This window comes from Ambystoma mexicanum, chromosome 6q, assembly GCF_040938575.1.
Source record: "Ambystoma mexicanum isolate Mex_15411 chromosome 6q, UKY_AmexF1_1, whole genome shotgun sequence".
In the NCBI taxonomy this organism is placed as follows: Eukaryota; Metazoa; Chordata; class Amphibia; order Caudata; family Ambystomatidae; genus Ambystoma; species Ambystoma mexicanum.
In genome coordinates, this window is record NC_090937.1 from 1,303,223,964 (window position 1) to 1,303,242,794 (window position 18,831).

Sequence of the window (18,831 nt, forward strand, 5' to 3'; positions counted from 1 at the left end):
CCCATCAAGTACCAGAGTTTAAAGACTGGTACCAAACAGGGCCATACTTACCCTTACCTTAAGATTCAAAATGCCTTATTCAACAGGCAAGATCATGACCATAGTAGTACACATTTTAGCACCAATGATGTATAGTCGCAGATCATGCTGGATGCCGTTTGTAGAGATTCTGTGAAGAGACTGCCTTCTAGAAATAAAAGATCACAACTAACCCTTTCACACAGAAAATTGAAACATTTTACTGAAACAATTAAAATCTTTTTAATGTTTCTTTGCAAAACGTAATTGTAACATACAAACGAAATGATTAAGTTGGAGCACAACATTCGTGGTGTTCTGCTACAACTTTTGTGACTCTTCAGACAGCCGAGTTGCAAATTCAACTAAAGACCTTGTTGGTCGTCCTGCCATGCCTTTGCGGAGATAGGGCACTTCATCTTTATTTGACATGACACCCGCAATGTCCAAGTGAGCCCAATGGGGGACAGTGACAAACTCTTTGAGGAATGCAGCAGCTGTGCATGCTCCACCAGACCTGAAAACAAAAAAGGTTTGAATGCTTATTAAAATGTTAAAAATTTAACTTGCTTGAAAGTGTGGGATGCCATCCTACCCAAAGTAACCTCTGGCACACTTAAAGATTGAGGGCCCAAGTTGGGATGAATCCATTAAACCTCTTGATGCACAAAACAATTACATTGAATTTTAAAATGTATAGTAAATGGTGTGCTTCAGGGAATATTACACTATGGTATACGATTTTACGGGTGGAACTCACATGTATGGCACACAAGAAAAATACATAGATCTTCAAACTATGCACTCTAAAACAGACTAATGAAGACAAAACAGTGAGTTGTGTACAAAAGTATGGCTTTTAAAATCAAGATAAAAGGTTTTAGAACCGCTAAGCTAATATGTTTGTGTCAGTGGTGTTAAATTAACAAATACCCAAACTGTTAAGTGGTTTCGAAAAAAATGAAAACTTTCAAGAAATATACTGTGTTTATTGTACTGTATGCAGTGCCATAATCGATGCTAGCCACAAATTCGAACAAAATTCCATTCATGCGTGACTGACTACATTCTGTTTTGTCATTGCCAACCTATTGCTGGGAGTTTTCTGCAAGGGGAGCCCCAAACAAAGTAGAAATTACTCATGCTTGTAAGACATTTGTAAAAATGTAATGATCTGCAGTGAATAATGGCAGCTAAGAATTTTATCTTGCACTGAAATATGTAAACTAATGTTAAGCATAACAGAGTACGTGTTTTAAGGAAAAGGTAAACTAGCCAATGCAATGGAGCTGATATATTTATGCATATGTGGAAATGGCACATGCAGACTTATACAAATCATATTTTAGTATTCTGTAAGGAGATAGATAGGATGTGTATTACAAGTTATCTGACTGAATTACATTTGTTGATAGGCTTAAACATTATAACAGGGTTGTCCAACTCCAGGCCTCGAGTGCCAGAATCCTGACAGATTTTCAGGTTATCCCTTATTAATATTCATGAGAAAGAATGTACATACATTTAGAATCCTTTTATGCAAATTTATCTCATGAATACTGAGGGCTATCCTGAAAACACATCAAGATTCCAGCCCTCGAAGCCTGGAATTGGACAACCCTGCTTTACAACAGTCATTACCAGTAAAAGTTATACAAAGACCATTTTGCTTTTATATGTAAACTCGAAATGGTCAACTTAGATTGAACTCTGGTTAACCTAAGCTGTATGTTTATGCAGAGCTCTGCTCAGACAATGAATGCACATGCCCCATTATCCATCTGTGACTAAGGTTAATGGACATGGGTGTGTGTACCCAGAGCAATGGCCTGCAAGTAAATTACAAAAAAAAGTCAAAAATGAATTCACATCCAGAGTTTTCATGGTCCTTCAATACGTACGTACAGAATCTAGTGGATCAGTAACGGGCATTCATAATAGCAGTGAATAGCAGAAAATAGACCGTGGCAGAGCAATTAAAGCAGTCTATTAGAATTATCACGGTTTAACAGGATCTCTCTCTCAGTAGATGGATTCAGCTGATAAAAATATGTCAACACGCTAACACACACACAAAATTCATGCTTGATTGTACAGTAATGTGCTACACACAGAAACAATGTATTTTCAAAGTGTTAAGTGAAAATGTGTCTGATTTGATAGAGAAAGATCAAAATTCAGTGAAGCAGCCACAGTTCTCTGCATATAAAAAGGATATATTGAAATCAACTAATTATTAATAAATTCACATATTTAATAACCTATGCATGCAGTCAAAAAGACAATGATAGTCTCTGAATTCAAAATTGTCTTGTGATTCTAAATATGTAATTCTTATTAAAAGCACACATCCATGCATGGCATAAAAGAAAGACATATTTCAGTCCAATTTAATTATAATTCCTGAGGGGAGGGCTACGTTACAGCTAATCTATCCCCTTATGACATGTTAAAATACATTTGACCAACTAAAGCAAAGATGAGGTTGCTAGTGGGTGTGGAACCTATCACAGGTTCTGCTAGATTCAAAATTGGTGTGTCACGTGATGCTGCATGATTATAGTTGACTGGGTATTCAAACTCAAACACATAGGAAGAGAGGAGAGTTCTTGGGAAAGAAGCAAAGAAAGAGAACCTTCCTGATAGGAGAATAGAAGACTGTGGTTCTATCTGGAAGTAGCTGATGGAAATTCTCCTTAAGTGGGCCTTTTCCCCATAGAGAAATTAACACAGAGGCCTTTTCCCAAGATACAGCCAGAGGGATTTGGTAGTGAGTAGAGAGACTAAAAAGGACGATTAGAGCCTTTTTTAGGCCTCTACCTTTCATGGGCCTTTGAAAGACACCAGAAGTGAATACAAAAAACAGAGCATTTAACAACGTTACCATGAATTAATTAAATAACATACAGTAACTGCAAGTAGTAGGAACCTTGTTTGAGAGCAAAGCCACTAAAAGTCACTGACTAGGTCTATAAATGCAACCTTGGGGCAGTAGATTTAAAATGGATTGTTCTAGAATCCACAATTGTGCAGGGCATATTTGTCAGACAGGAATTCCTGAGTTTACACATGGGAAAACTATATCTGGGTTTGCAAGTGCACTCTACAAGGTCTCTCACATATTTGCAGGGATTGATGAGTATGGACCTGTGAAAATCAAAGTTTGCATAAAAGAAAATACTGAATACCGTTTTCTACTCCTCAAGTGGAATATGAAGGAGGTTAGTTTCTTACTTTCATTCCCCCAAAAATATTTTCAATTTGAATAGCCAGCATTATTTTCCAAGTAATATTGCGCAAACATAGAAGTATTGTCCCTTAATTGGACTCCTAATGGCACTTAAAATAAATTGGCCGTTTCCCCTTCTATTTATATTCTCAGGCTTCAGGTGTTTTGCTGTCCAAAAGAGAAACTTGTACCTGGTAGTGAACTCTATGGTCGACATCCCCCTGCCTATTAACTGGCTGTGTCCACTGTTTATGTTGCGACATAAAGACTGCATACCATAGACTACAGCCATGACTCATATCCCCAGGCTCATCGCCAGGGGTCTAGTACTCCCACTGAGGCCCATAGCCACCTCCCTCAACAGAGGCCCATATGCCCTGTCTAAAAACGTAGCAGATCTCACCAGCTATGGCTATTGACCACCTTAATAAATGTGTCAAAATAAGAGTGTGGGCTACGTGCCATGGCTAGTAGCCACGGCTGCCGACCGGGTCTACTCTCCTCGTTGTACCAAACAACTAAGAGACTGGGGCTAGAGCCAGTCGGCACACCTATAGCCAATCCCCATCGCTACAGAGACGCCCCAACTATACCATGGAGAGACAACTCCAGGGATATCGCTTACGTTGATATAAAAAGGGCCATCATGGAGAGGTTGGGTCTGGATGATAAGACAAAAATGTAGAGATACTCATCCAAGTTCTGATGAAACCCGATGACAACTGTATTACAAGGTCAAGGATATGGCAGAAAGATTGTTGCAGCCGTAACCTCTTCTATGGCAGGTTTAATGGGGAAGGTAATCTTGGAACAATCCCTGGAGGCCTTACCTGGACCTAAACAAAGATAAGGGAAGCAGCACTATAGTCCATGTCTCGCTGAAGCCATAGACCTAGCTACGGCCTATCAGAAGGCTAGATACAACCATTTCTCAAGCACACTGGCAATCCCAAAATCTGGGACACCAACAGCTGTGATTCCCATAAGGCTGGGATGCCTCCTGCTATTTGGGGAGGGCACCATAGAAAGATGGATCCGTGGGGAGACAAGATGGCCCATCACCAACATGATGCCAAAACAGCCACAATGCTTTGAATGTGGTGAGTGGGTGAACATAGGATGGGTGTGCTCAAAGAAAAACGCTGAGCCTATGGAGAAAGGGAGTATGTAAAGACCTCAAACCAAAGATACCTTTAGACTCTGGGAGGCAGTCGATAGGATTCCCACCTACTCTTGGACACTGGAAGCCTATGTACAGCCTTGATCCCTCAAATAAGCCCCCTAACACCTTGATCCCTCAAATAAGCGCCCCTAACCCCAATGATAGTTCAAAGGTACATATAAGTTGACTACATGGGGACATTGGTAGTCAGAAACCTGTGCAGTTCCCTCTGGGACCACTGCAAAAGATTTAGGACTACAGGTGTTTGGCAGTAAACCCACTTGGTAGCAGTCTATACCACGCAGATTCACTTGGTAGCTGTGGCTGAGCAGTCAGACTTCCCTCAAGAAGAATTAGGCAGTATACAGAGTATTCACAATAGGTCAAGAGAACACAGTAGAACAAGTAAACACTGACCAGGGCTTGGTGTAAAAGAGATATAATTATTTATTTAAAACCACATCTAGAAAAACACACAGGCACTAATAGTAAGCACTTCAAAAACACGGTCACTAAAAGATATACACTCCCTTAAAAGAATATTAGACAAGTCTTAAGTAAAGCCCCACTTATTTTCAGACAGCGGTGAACGCTTAACATAGATGGCACTCTAATAGTTTGTTTTAAAAAGGGAGAGAAGAGCAGAGAACAAGTTGAAACAGATCCCAAAACTTTTATCAGAACACACCAAGAGAGGAAGGCAAAGTAAAACCGTGAAGTAGAGTTCAAGAGGCCGGATCCACTTTCAGAGGATCTAAACGAAATGTGTCCAAGGTCACACGGTTGCAGTGCACAAAAAGTCTTGTAAAGGTTCAAAAAGGAGTTGGACCAAAGAAAGGGACCAGTTACAGGGTCAAGGCAGCCAGCCCAGTCCAGAAGGTTAAGGGGTTATTATTACCTTGTAGCAATCTTTAGAAAGGGAGGCCTGGCGGACACAGTACCTTAAAGTGGTGAGAACGCTCCAGCGGGGGCAGTTGTTCCTGGCAGCGGGTGCAAGTCGGTACGTCGTCCGGGGGAAGAGAAGATCTCGTCGTGGAGGAAGACAGGATCCCGTTGCACTGCCAGGGAAGAAACCAGCCGCAGAGTTTCTCAGGTACAAGGAGCGGTCCGGTGATTCGCGGTTCAGTGTTGAGTGGCTATCCGGCTGCCAGGGTGCTTGGCACATGCAGTTCGACCACAAATCAGGCTGGTGTGCGAAGAGGAAAGGTAAACTGGTTGTGCCCACCAGTCAGGGGAAGAAACCTCTCCAGCCGGGAGATCTTCTCTGTCGTCGGGAAGTGGCAAGTTGGTTCTGCAGGGCTCCACAGGTGGTGTCGTGGTAGGTCGGCTCAGCTTCTCCCTCGTCGGATTCTCAGGTCCTGTGGTGACTTCTGAAGTTCCAGTCCCCAAAGCCCTGCTTTTATGCAGAAAACCCCCATTCACTCAGCCTAGCTGTCACTCAAACATGCTAAGTGGTGAGCCGGGGCCAATCACAAGAGTGCGACTTGAGTTACCAAGGTAACTCAGTCCAGGGTGCCTAAACCCCCTCCCACACCTCCTGTGGTACCCAGACAGCGTGGCACCACCTTTGGAGGCTTCTGTGGAGAAGCCCACCAAAAAGTGGAACAAAGGGCTCGACTTGGGTTGGAGTTGTAGAAGAGAACACAAACGCCATTTTAGAATCGAGTCTTGGCAAAAAATATCAACCGGAGAATTAATATTAATTAAATAAACCGGCGGTATGTTCGAGGCTACGAGAATTAAATAATTAAAGTTGGTAGCCTCGAACAATGGGGAAATCCCATAGGAAAATATTTGCGGTCGAATATAAAAAGTAGTTTCCAATGCCACCAGCCAAAACTCAATCAGGGGGGACGGAGACGTGCCCCCTCAACTAACAGTCCCCGGGCCAATCGAATAGCCCCGACCAGTACGTACACAATATGATGGTTTGTACTGGTTTCTGTTAATAATTCGGGACTAGTAAAGCCAATGGTGACTTTACATGCCCTGGGAGACAGTAGTCAGTCCTAGGGTATGGAGTCTATGGTGGGGTGTCACTACGACACCCCTGTGTTACTGCACGGAGGGTGCTGTGTAACACACATAGGAAAAACACATGAGACCCTAAGCAGTAAAGGACCCCATAGCCCATAAAACACATTACCAATCAAAGGGATACCATTAATCATGACCAAGGGTGGGAGAAAAAGAGTCTCACTCTTGGCAGGAGGAAAAAAAACAAACTCCAGAAATCCAGCAAAGCTGCTGGGGGACTCATTAGGTTAGGAAATTCAGCCTAAAGAGAGAATTCTCCCTAACAGACATTAAGCCGTGTTCCTCTATATTAGTACAACTATGAACAAGAGACACAGGACTGGGGATATGTGCCACCATTCTGCCCACGTTTCCTGCTCCATTCATGATTGGATCTGACCTACCACAATTCAAGCAACTCCTAAACCATGTAATGGAGCGATGGCTGGAAGATGGCCATTTTGCACAGGCAGAATTAAAAACCAAGACCAGATGAAAAGCGAGGGAGGAAAAAGAAAGATGGAGGAAATCCATGTGCCATGCAGAGCTGGTTGATTGAATTATTGACTTACGAACCTTCTGTGAAAAGGACAATTTTAACAGATCCTGCTCTCAAATTAGTGAGAACAAAAGCTGACCAAGGACAGGGACCAGAGAACAAGGTAGTCCGTGGTTTAAAGAGGTACAGGCTTTACTACCGTATATACCTTGACTGAGGATTGGAAAAGGAGCACACAGAGGTCCTGTTACAACTCGCTCAGGCAACGGAAGGACACTTAGCTGGCAAGAAAATCCAACATAATTTAATGAAAAGATTGCACTGGCCTGGAACATATGGTGACATTATGAGATACTGTAGAAAATACCAGACTTGTCAGCTGACCACTGCCAATATAGCTCCTCGAGCCCCACGTCAATTGATGCCCCTCAAAGATACCTTTGGTATGGACATTGTGTGGCCCTGTGAATCAGCCAGCTGTGATTTTAAGCATATCCTGGTGTTAGTAGATGATTATGCCACCCAATACCTTGCAGCTTTCCCACTTAGAGGGAACTTCACAAAACAAATCTGCAACCAGTTTATACCTTTTTTGCCTGGGTCAGTATCCCTGAAGAAATCAGAAAAGATCAAGGAACAAACATTGTGTCAACGGTCATGGAACAAGTGTGTCAAAAGCTTCAGATTAAAAAGATACACACCTCTATCATCCCCAGACAGATGGACGTGTTTGAATGATATAATAAACCATTAAACATATGTCGAGATACACATTAGGGCGACAAGGGAAGGACTGGGAATAAGCCTTACCTCTCGTACTGCTGGTCTTATGAGACACACCCCAGTCATCCACCGTTTTTTTCCCTTTTGAACGCCTTTTTGGAAGACAACCCTGTACCATCTTAGATATGGTTCGATACGAATGGGAACAACAGGAAAAAAAGCTAATTGAATATGTAGACTGTTACGGTTTGAGGGGCACCTAAAAACCTTTAGAGAATTGTCTGAGGGGAATCTAGGATGATGGGCAATGAGACCAAGGGAATACTATAACCAGGAAAGCCACCACAGGACCATTGAACCCAGCAACAAGGTTTTTGTACTACAGCAGGACCATTGGAGTGTCAAGCGGTCTCGAACAAAGACTTTTAACGATGTTCATTGTAAAAATTGCTATGCAAATAAATACAAAAAAGTGTTTGCCCTATGGAGAGGGCAGTATAATATAAAACAAGTGATGAGACCCGTCAGTAATATGATTTCTCAACCAGAAAGGGAATGTTAGAAGAATTACCACGTGAATCTGCTCAAGTAGTAGCTTGGGCCGTCAAACAGTTGGACTAATTGGCAGAGAAGAGAATGTGTATCCCAAGATGCTCCCTACCACAACATAAGTTAGTTTTGCAGATGTGAGTTAAGGAAGGCACTTGGAGATAAAGAAAAATAAAGTAAAACATTCTAGGGAACCACAGAAAAAACTTGGCTGGACAACTGGTAGAACAGGAAATCAAAACTCTACAAGGAGACAGTCAGACAACACCCTTACAGAATCCCCAGAACAAAAAGGCAATCGGTACATTCCAAAAAAATCAAAGAAATGTAGAGACTGTCAATCATAGCACCATCTGTCAGTCATTGGTGCTCTCCAATAGTAATGGTTCGCAAACCCGATCTATTCACTAGATTCTGCATGGACTTCAGAAAATTGAGCCAAGTATTAGTTTATGAAGCCTACTCCATTTCCTGGGTAGACCAACTTACAGAGCAACTCTTGTCAGTCCATGAAAAGCAGACACCCCTCAATGATGGAGGGAATGTATTCTGTTGGCCCGAAGACCAACCGCCTCATGTGTTTAGTATTAGAAATACATAGCCATAAGCTTGACTAAATTGCGGCCATTTTGAAGTGATTGAAATCGCCATTTTGTTTTCTCACGTTTGCCTCTTGCTTTCTGTGAAATCTGCCTTGCTGAAAACTTATTCTGCACCACTAGTACATTATTGTTCATGCATAGAGCAAAGCCGTGAGAGACTTGTTGAAACATAACACAGCGACCCAGACAGAAATGTCCGGTCTCCTCCCTCACAAGTCCTTGGAATGAAGCAGTACACCGGTGCCAGCTAGTCTCACTAATACAGTAGAAATGTTAGAAACAAACATTTAATGGCTTGAATTATGCTCTTCTTTGCGCCCCCCCCTTTCCTGAGCCCTGTAGGAGCCCTGGAGAGCGAGTTGACCCCCGGTACACAAATAGAAACAAGGAGATAGCGAGGCCTGGAATGTGTCTCTCCCCTGCACGCAGCTTGCTTGCCGAGAACAGAAGTAGTGTGTTCTTATAACCAAGAATTGTGTCTGCAGGCTCATGAAATTGCAAACTGTTGCTAAATAAATGTCTGAAGGTGTCATACTCGTCACAATTGTCAATCATCAAGCCCAATTCAAAGGAAATACATTATGGGCGGTATTGAATGTGTCGCCACTGATTGTAAGATGCCTGCTTTGAATATATGTAACTGTTCTACGATTCTCAGTCTCTTGCGTCCCCTGGGGTCTGGAAACACGTCGCGGGGCGTGGGACCCAGTTGGCCAACTGAGACTATTTGCTTTGCAGTAAACCCTAGTTTTTGGGAATACAACCTTGTGTCTGTCATATCAGTTCGTGTGTGGCGATTGCTTCTTGTTTCCATATGCGAGGGGCCCCTTCACGATGGCGCCCGAATAGGGACCCTCCCCCACTTGTTCCATCGGGTACGTTGTATAATAGGGAAGGCGGAGAGAACAGCGAGGACGGGACAATCGAGCCGGGATCAAGAGGTGTTCGGGGCGTCCCTGTGAAAGTGATGAGACTCCTTTGCAGATCTGCACACAACTGATCCCTGATCGACGTGCCCGGCCAGAGAACAAGGAGGCGAGGGCCCCAAAACAGGGAAGAGTGAGCCAAGATACACAGCCACAAGGATTATTGGTTGCGTCAGTATACGGACAAATCGCGTCTTGAAAGATGACTTGATTGATCAGATGAGTCGTGCCCCGATTCGAAGTAACCCTGATATTGGTTGAGTTGATTTTGCAAAATCAAACACCCAGTTTAAGGTTGATTAGCCGAGGGTAAGGTTAAAACATGCTTGGGGTATTGTCCACCTTAGCAGGATTTTTCCGCTGCGGTAGACAATCTTTGGAAACTGGCCAGGTCGCGCCACCCGAGTGGTCGCCGGCGTATGAGATGTATGTGAAGTATGGTGTAGGGGCGATAATGTTTTGTGAGATTTGGAATAGGCAAACCAGAAAAGAGGAAGATTTGCAATGGGCGAAACACGGGAGTTTTGAGATTATGAGGATAGATTACTTGGAAAAGGTGTTGTTGAAAAAGAAAACACGTCCTGCGGCATTTGATATCCTTAAGAGACTGGAGAAGGGAAGCTATGCTTCGTTGGAAAAGTTGAGAGAAGAGGGCGTGCAGGCATAAGTCGAAAGCAGAAAGAGTGAAAGAAAAGCAGGAGGAGTGGGATGATAGTTTGAGAAAATCAAATAGACGTGGTCAGTGGAGTATAGATAAAATATACCCACAACAAGAGTTGCATTCATCCAATGAATTAATAAACAAAATATTAACTGATACAAAGCGAGGCCCAAGGAGAGAGACTAAAAAGACCGTGCCAGTGACTATTGCTCAGCTGCCTCCAGTTGTTCAGCCCCTCCCTACTGCTTATACTCCAGCGCAGCCACAGATCCTACAATCAGCGCCTCCCATTAGCCAGCCAGCGCCACAACAGTCACTTCCCGTTGTCCCATCCACACCTCCCTCCCAAGAGATTGTTTCTGTCCCATCCGCCCCTCCAATAATTGAACTTTAACTCATTGAAACAAGAGAGGGGACCGGACAAAGTGAATGCGCTAGAGTGACCCATAGTGCGATCAGCAAGGAGAGAAAACGAGAGTTGCAGGAACAGGCAGAGATGTATATAAACGGGAATGATGAAACATCAATGAGACAGGTATTGTTGGAATGCATGGGGGAATATTTAATGGGGAGATGGAAACAGTTAATTGGGAGGCTACCGCCGCAATAGTTGTTGGATTTGAATGCATTAGCACGTTTTAGAGAGAGATGAAGAAATAAGGGAGCATGTAGACAGACTTTTTGAATTTAAGAATGAACTTGATGATGAATATGCTGAAATGTTTGCCACGCGGGGAAGAAGAAAAAAGATATTAGGAGAGACAGGGGGGAGGTGGCGATACCATATGTACAGTGGCGGGTTCTTTCGTCAAGACAAACGGGAATACACTAAAAGTATGTATACGAGAGGCGTTAAGATGGATTTCAGATCCTAGTATTGCCACAATGGAAATACATGAGCTATTTGATGAATACACCTTGCCCATGAAAAGAGAAGCACTACGGACAATGGTTGAGGTGCTACTTCAGCAAGTGGCGGGACACAATATAGGAAGAGGAAACGCACAAGGCAGAAGTAATTCAAACATGCATGGAGGGCCTCTGGGCCTAAATCAGTGTGCGTACTGCAGAGAGGAAGGTCACTGGCGAGCGCAATGTCCACATTTACAAAATAGAAATGGGTATGGCCAGAGAAGCCAGCATAGGGGCACCCAGGAACAAATGGGCAGAATAGAAGCCACATGCAGCAGCACCAAAATAGTCAAGGAAATGTTACCCAGAATCAGAACCAAGCTCAAAATCAGACTGCTTTTAGCCAAAATCAGAGCCAACAGAACACACAGAATGGAAATAGAGGGGCGGGAACATTTGTGATACCCAACCAAATACGTACTATAGTAATAGTAGTGATTACACATCGGATGATGTGCTATTTCCTCAATAGGACAGCCCAAGACAGGGGTCGTAAGGAACAAGTTACTTACCTGTAACTGTTGTTCTCCAGCATGGGTCTGGCATGGATTCACATGCTCATGAATATTCCCCGTCGTCAGGCTGGGAATCCTCGGTAAAGAAAAAACCAGTATCAGTTTCGTTTCTGATCTGTCTTTCGTAGTAATAACCAATCACTGATCTCTGCGTCATACTGACCACAGCCAATGACTGCCCTCTACCTAAGCCCCGCCTCTGGCAGCCATCTTCAGATTTGGAAGCACGTGAAGTGGCAGTATGACCAAGTGAAGAGCCGCAGAGGGGTAGGTGGGAGGGTTCGCAAGTGAATCCATGCCAGACCCATGCTGGAGAACAACAGTTACAGGTAAGTAACTTGTTCCTTCTCCAGCATGGGGTCTGGCATGGATTCACATGCTCATGAATATAAGAATACATAGCAGTACACACATGCACAACCATGGGAGGTGTCAAGGCTCAACATTAAGCATTACATAAAATTCAAAATTAAGCAACTCTTACCTCCTCACCAGGCTCACCTTAAGCGAACAAGTTGCATAGCACTGCCTGGCCGACTCTGGACTCCTCCCTGGAATCCCGGTCGACGCAGTAGAATCTCGTGAAGGTGTGTGTCGACCTCCACGTAGCAGCCCTGCAGATGTCCAGCAGGGGCACACCAGACAAGAACGCTGTGGTAGCAGCGATCAATCTGGTCGAATGGGCTCTCGGACGGCCGGGCAACGGTCGGTTTGCCAACCGATGACAGTGCATGATGCAGCCGGAGAGCCATCTGGAAATGGAAGCCTTCGAGAGAGCCTTCCCTTGGTTCACAGGTCCAAAGTTCACAAACAGCTGTGATGTCTTACCAAAACTCTTCGTTCGGTCCACATAGAACTTCAGCACTCTAGCTCCATCCAGCGAGTGCAAAGTCCTCTTGGCCGGTGACGAAGGCGACGGGAAAAAGAATGGTAACACCAAGGGCTCGTTGAGATGGAAGTCCGACAGCACATTGGGCATGAAGGAGGGGAGCCCTCAGCACCATCCTCATCTTGTGGAAAGTCAAGTATGGAGGCTTGCAGGAAAGGGGCTGAATCTCTTCCACATGTCGTGCAGAGGTGATTGCCAAAAGGAATGCGGTCTTCCACGACAGGAACTTCAACGGAGCCGAATGCAAGGGCTCGAATGGCGGGCCCATGAGCCTGGTCAGCACCATGTTGAGCTCCCATGCCGGGGCTGGAGCTTTCACCGGCGGGAACTAATGGAACAGTCCTTTCATAAACTCCTTCATCAGGCGATGAGACCACAGGGACGACCGTCCTGCAGTTCTGGTGTATCGGGAAATCGCTGCCAGATGTATCTTGATGGAAGCGTGAGCTAGTCCAGCTTTTGCCAGCAACAGTAAGTACGGTAGCACTTGAGGGGCTGTAATCCGTAGAGGGTTAATCTTCTGTGCACGGCACCAGACAGGGAACCTCTTCCACTTGTGTCCGTAGCACTTGAGAGTTAAGGACACCCTGGCCTTTGCAAGAACCTCTCTGCAGTCAACCGGGATATCGTACCCTCCAAACTCTAGTGCTGCAGGAGCCAGGCCTGCAAGTTCAGCGACTCTGGGTCATGATGAAGAATGGTGCCTCCTTCTCTGAAGAGAAGATCTGCATCCGTAAACAGTTTGACTGGTGGGGACGCTGACAAGTCCAGAAGGTCCTGGAACCATATATGTCTCGGCCACCTTGGTGCGACGATCATCCTGCACCGGGACCTCTTGAGTTGGTTGATGAGCCTGAGCAGCAATGGCAACAGCAGGAACGCATACAGGAACAGGGCGTCCCAGGGGAACGAGAAAGCATCGCACATGCTCCTCGGCTGGGAGAACCTGCTGGAGAACCTCTGGCACTTGGAGTTTGTCACCATTGCGAACAGGTCGATTTGGGGTTTGCCCCATCGCCGGAAGAGTTGATCCACTTGATCGTGGCAAGAGCGCAGCTCCCTGCGCAATGAGTCGGCGATGGTGTTTTTTATCCCTGCTAGATGAAGTTACCAGAAACATCCCCTGGGCAACGGCCCAGTGCCACAGATCCTGGACTTCCTTGGACAGGGCTGGGGATCTGGTTCCTCCCTGCTTCTGGATGTAGAACATTGTGGTGGTGTTGTCGCTGAAGATCCTCACCACCTTGCCCTTGAGGGACGGGAGGAATGACTTGAGGGCCCAGAACACTGCTTGGAGCTCCAGTATGTTGATGTGGACCAGCCTCTCCTCTGGGAGCCACAGGCCTCTCACATGAAGATCTCTGGTGTGCGCTCCCCACCCCTCAGGGAGGCATCCGTCGTCACCGTCACCTGGTATGCTGGGGTCTGAAAGTCCATGCCTGTGGCGAGATGAGCGCCCCACTATCGACTTGCTTGGCGGAATACTTCCTTGAGTGAGATATTGTCCTCGAAGCTGCCCGTCGCTTGCGTCCAACGGGCGTCGAGGAACTCCTGCAGAGGACGCATCCGAAGCCTGCACAGGCGCACCAGATAGATGCAAGAGGACATCATCCCGAGAAGGGACTTGATGGACCTCACTCTGGCCACATCCGTGGCCAGCAGACGCTGTACCTTGCCCAGGATGGCCTGCGTTCTTTCCTCCGACGGCAAGGCCAACTGCGCTACTGTATCGAGCTTGGCTCCCAGAAACAGCACCACCTGCGATGGAACCAGGTGGGTTTTTGGGGAAGTAAATTGAGAATCCCAGGTCAGTGAGCAGCCGGACGGTCTTTGCTGTGTGTTCGACGGCGAGTTCACTTGTCCCTGTTTGGATGAGCCAGTCGTCCAGGTAGGAGTAGACGTGGATCTCCTGCAGGCGCAGCCGGGCCACCACTGGTGCTAGGCACTTGGTGAACACCCTGGGCGCCAACTTCAATCCGAATGGGAGGGCCTTGAATAGGTAGTGCCGCCCTTGGACTACGAACCTAAGAAACCTTTGGTGTCCTTTTAGGATGGGGTTGTGAAAGTATGCATCCTCCAGATCCAACGACGATAGGAAGTCGCCTTCCTCCAGCTGGCCCAGCATGTGCTGGAGGGTGACCATCCAGAACTTCTGTGCCTTGATGTATTTGTTTAGCCGACGCAAGTCCAGGATGGGACGCCAACCTCCTGTCTTCTTTCTGACGAGGAAGCATCTTGAGTATACTCGGGAGCCCCGGAGCCTCTTTGGGACGAGCTTGATGGCTCCTTTCTTGAGCATCGCCCTTACCTCTAACAGCAGTTGAGGGACGTGGTTTTCCTTCCTGGCCACGGTTGGAATTCGGGGGCACTTTAGAAATTCCAGTGTGCCCGTGGGCCAGGGCATCCAGCACCCAAAGGTCGGTGGAGATGGACTCCCACACGCTGACGAACTTTGTCAGCCAGCCTCCCACACCGGGTGCTTCGGTGGGGGCCCGACACGACGGCCGGTTCAGTCTTGCTTGGAAGCAGCCTTGGCCTCCCTGGCGACGACGGCGAGAGCCACCTGACTTGCCTTGTCCCCTGTAGGCTTCTTGCGACGAGGAGCGGCCGCCTGATGGTAGGTCGAGGAGCCGCCGCCGAATCCTTTGGAGGCACCTTGTTTGCCTCCGGAGTTCTGAAAGGGCGGCCATTTCGAATGCTCGTCGTCATTGAACACATTTTTAGGTTGCATCCAGGGCAATTCCTGAACAGTTTGCCGGGAGTCGAGCTTCCCTTCTCCAGGGCCATGTTCTTCTCATCCGCGAGGTAGGCCTCAGAAACTTCTGGAATCCTCCAAGAAGCGTAACTCGCCAAAAACTTCACCCTTGAGGGGCGTAGATAAATCCGAAACGGGTCCCCGTTGATCGGAAGCAGAAACCGTGGAGCTTGAGGCTCGATTAAACCGAAAAATTAGATAAATCTCTATGAAAAAGCGCAAAACGCAGTAAAAGCTCGAGAGATATAGCACGAGGACTCCCAACACTTGAACGTGCGGTAAAAATCTGAGGGTGGCTGCCAGGGGCAGGGCTTATGGAGAGGGCAGTCTTTGGCTGGGGGCAGAATGACCCAGAGACCAGTGATTGGTTACTACTAAGAAAGACATCAGAAACTAAACTGATACTGATTTCTTCTTTACCGAGGATTCCCAGCCTGACTGGGAATATTCATGAGCATGTGAATCCATGCCATACCCCATGCTGGAGAAACATATATACTGACATCCAATACACCTTTGGTATGGTTCATAACTTTGTCCGACTCTGGGCTGAGGGGTTTCTTAACATCACATGGGGCCAGAATCCAACATGGCCCTTTGATTGTATGGTTACTGCCTGCACTTACGTGTCCAAAGTGCCTAGCAATAGTGACATTCGAGGCGCATAAAAAAGTAACATGTAAAGTGGGATAGGGAAACGCATTTGCAGACAGGATTGCGAAGCAAACTGCCACTGATTTTAATACCAAGATGTTGACAGTACAGTCTGAGGAAGTGCTCTGCATGATAGAAAATGGAATTGCTACTGTCAAAGAGATGCAGGCAGAAGCCACTGCTGACGAGATACAAGGGTGGGCTGAGGGCTCTGCAGAATTAGATCTAGAAGATTGCTGGGTGGACAAGAAAAGTAAAAATTGGATGCTGCCCAACTCCTATGTAACTGCAATGGTCACGATGGCCCACAGCCCCACACACATTTGTGCCAAAAAGATAGTTTAGCATCTAGCCACAGTATGCGAGAACACACACAAAGAAAAATGCAGAGAGGCTGGTCCAAAATTGTATCACGTGCCTACAACACACTGTGGGGAAGGGAACGGTGACGCCGACAGGCAGTTTCGGCCCTCCCTCTATGCCATTTGAGGTAATCCATTTTGATTTCATAGAGATGGAGAGGTGCCAAAACTTGAAGTACGTTTTAGTGGTTATATATGCATTCAGTAAGTGGGTGGAAGCATATCCATTAAAAGACTGCACTGCGATGAGCACTGCAAAAGTAAGGTTAAAGGAGTATTTTTCCCGGTTTGGTCTGCCCCGTGTCATATGGTCAGATAATGGCCCACATTTTGTGGGCGCAGTGATACTACAGATTTGCGCAGGTCTCCAGATTGACAAGAGTTTTCACTATTCTAGGCACCCCATGAGTTCCGGTCTTGTTGAACGTCACAACGGCATTTTAAAGGCCAAAATAAGTCAAATTTGTGCCGGAAACAAGTTGAGCTGGGTAGACGCATTACCGCTAGTGTTACTGTGCATGCGCACATCTGTGCAGGCAAGAACTGGGCTCTCCCCATACGAGATAGTGATGGGGAGGCCGGCGAATGTTTGGTGTGCACCGCAGTCAAGGCGGCTAAAGGAGATTGAATATCCTGTGCATTTACTGTAATCTGTTAATTCAAAAATTGTGTTTGATTCATCAACAGGTGCAGGAGGCTCTACCCATCAGATACACTGGTCCGGGGCATTCACTGGAACCCGGAGAATGGGTTCTGGCCAAGAATTTTGAGAGAAAATGACTTGCACCCAGATGGCGTGGACCCTACCAGATACTTTTAGCAACACAAACTGCAATCCGCGTAGATGGAAGAAAGGCGTGGATACATGCAATGCATGCTAAAAAGGTCCCATCAAAGTCTGAAAAGCTGCCTGATCGAGACGACCAGAAAGAGACAGCAGTCCTACAAACGAAAGAAACTGTTGCCAGTTCTTTGCCACAAAATTTGTCTGATCCTGAAATAAAGCCTGAAAAGATTGCTATAAAAGAGGAAGGGCAAAGAGTGCCCCAACTTTGTCCAGCAGAACCGGCATCATTGCTGGCGGACACAAAATGTGTACCACTTTGGCGCCCACCATCATCTCTCATTGCGCCGCAAGCTGACTCCGAGCTCGAGCCTGGAAGTGCGTCCGCACTATTCATTGATGACACGATACCAGGAGCAAGGCGGTATAATTTACGGCCTAGGAAGAAGGAGTGATCAAATCTACATTTCTTTTTGATCTTTGTTGCCTCCGTTTCCTATCACGGATGAAATAGGAACCGGAGGCCTAGGAGAGAGCGGCGTGAGGGTTGTGCAAATCGGACAGCCCAAAAGCGAGGCTCCTCGGTGCTAAAACAAATCCATGTGCAGATCACCCCTTACGGACAAGAGGGGCTGACATGGTACAAAGGCAATTGATAACTGCTCTGGAGTTCTTTGAGCAAGGTGCAGATGCACAGAAATCTTGCCCAACGTATAGCAATCCAGGCTGCTAAGAACTGGCAGAACAGACGGTTGACATTTACCAAACTTATTCACATTCGAACAAGTGCAACGAGAAGAGACATTCACGACGAACATTGTTGAGAAGAACAGCGAAAGAACAAATGCCGGAACCAACTTTCGCCCCCTCCTGCACCACTGCTGATAATGAGTTAACTATAGTGGCTGGAAGGTTACAAAAAAGTAATTGCCAAAAAAATGGTATGCTGATCTTAACGATAGTCATGTGTGTAATGAGTATATTAGCCCCAATAATGACAGTACTGGTATTATGGCACTTAGAAGAAATACACCCTTTGGAGGTACTCTTGCCTGTTGGAAACATCTCCACTACTGAAAGCCGGTCCATGTAATTACATACACTCTGTCCCCAATGGAAGAAAGACACAGGGAAGGTTATGGGAATAACACATTACTGCTAATAATGAATATGACTCAATCAATTTTGAGAAAAAATAATTGCTGGGTATGTGCCGACTTGCCGCAGCATGGTGGTAAGGGAATTGGTTGGTAAGTGCAGCCGTTGCCATTGAGTTCTGCATGTTACGCATCCTTGAGTGCATTATATTATGGGAAATGGAACGAAAGTGAAACTGATCAATTAGATAGAATAAATATGAATGAATGAAGAGATTATTATGAAACCTGTAGGTTGTTCTATATTTCACAAAGCACGACTGGTCACACCAGTAGTGATGCCACAAGACAGATTATTTGTGCCTTATAAATCATCTGCAATCACATTTCAAATGAACCCAGATGGAAATAAAGATACAGTGCCCCCCTCCTATACAGTAAATTACAGTCCACACTCTGTCCCATTTTGCCTTAGGAA

At 45.9% G+C, this 18,831-nt stretch overlaps 1 protein-coding gene across 1 annotated transcript in view; it reads right to left on the reverse strand.

Annotated features, from left to right (window-relative positions):
- Positions 1 to 236: 236 nt before the first annotated feature.
- Positions 237 to 18,831, reverse strand: part of LAP3 (leucine aminopeptidase 3) — a 518,160-nt gene continuing 499,565 nt past the window's right edge. The window contains exon 13 of the mRNA XM_069631910.1: positions 237 to 535. Coding sequence (XP_069488011.1) covers positions 340 to 535 — 196 coding nt within the window. The 3' untranslated portion in view covers positions 237 to 339. The remainder of the gene's footprint in view (positions 536 to 18,831) is intronic.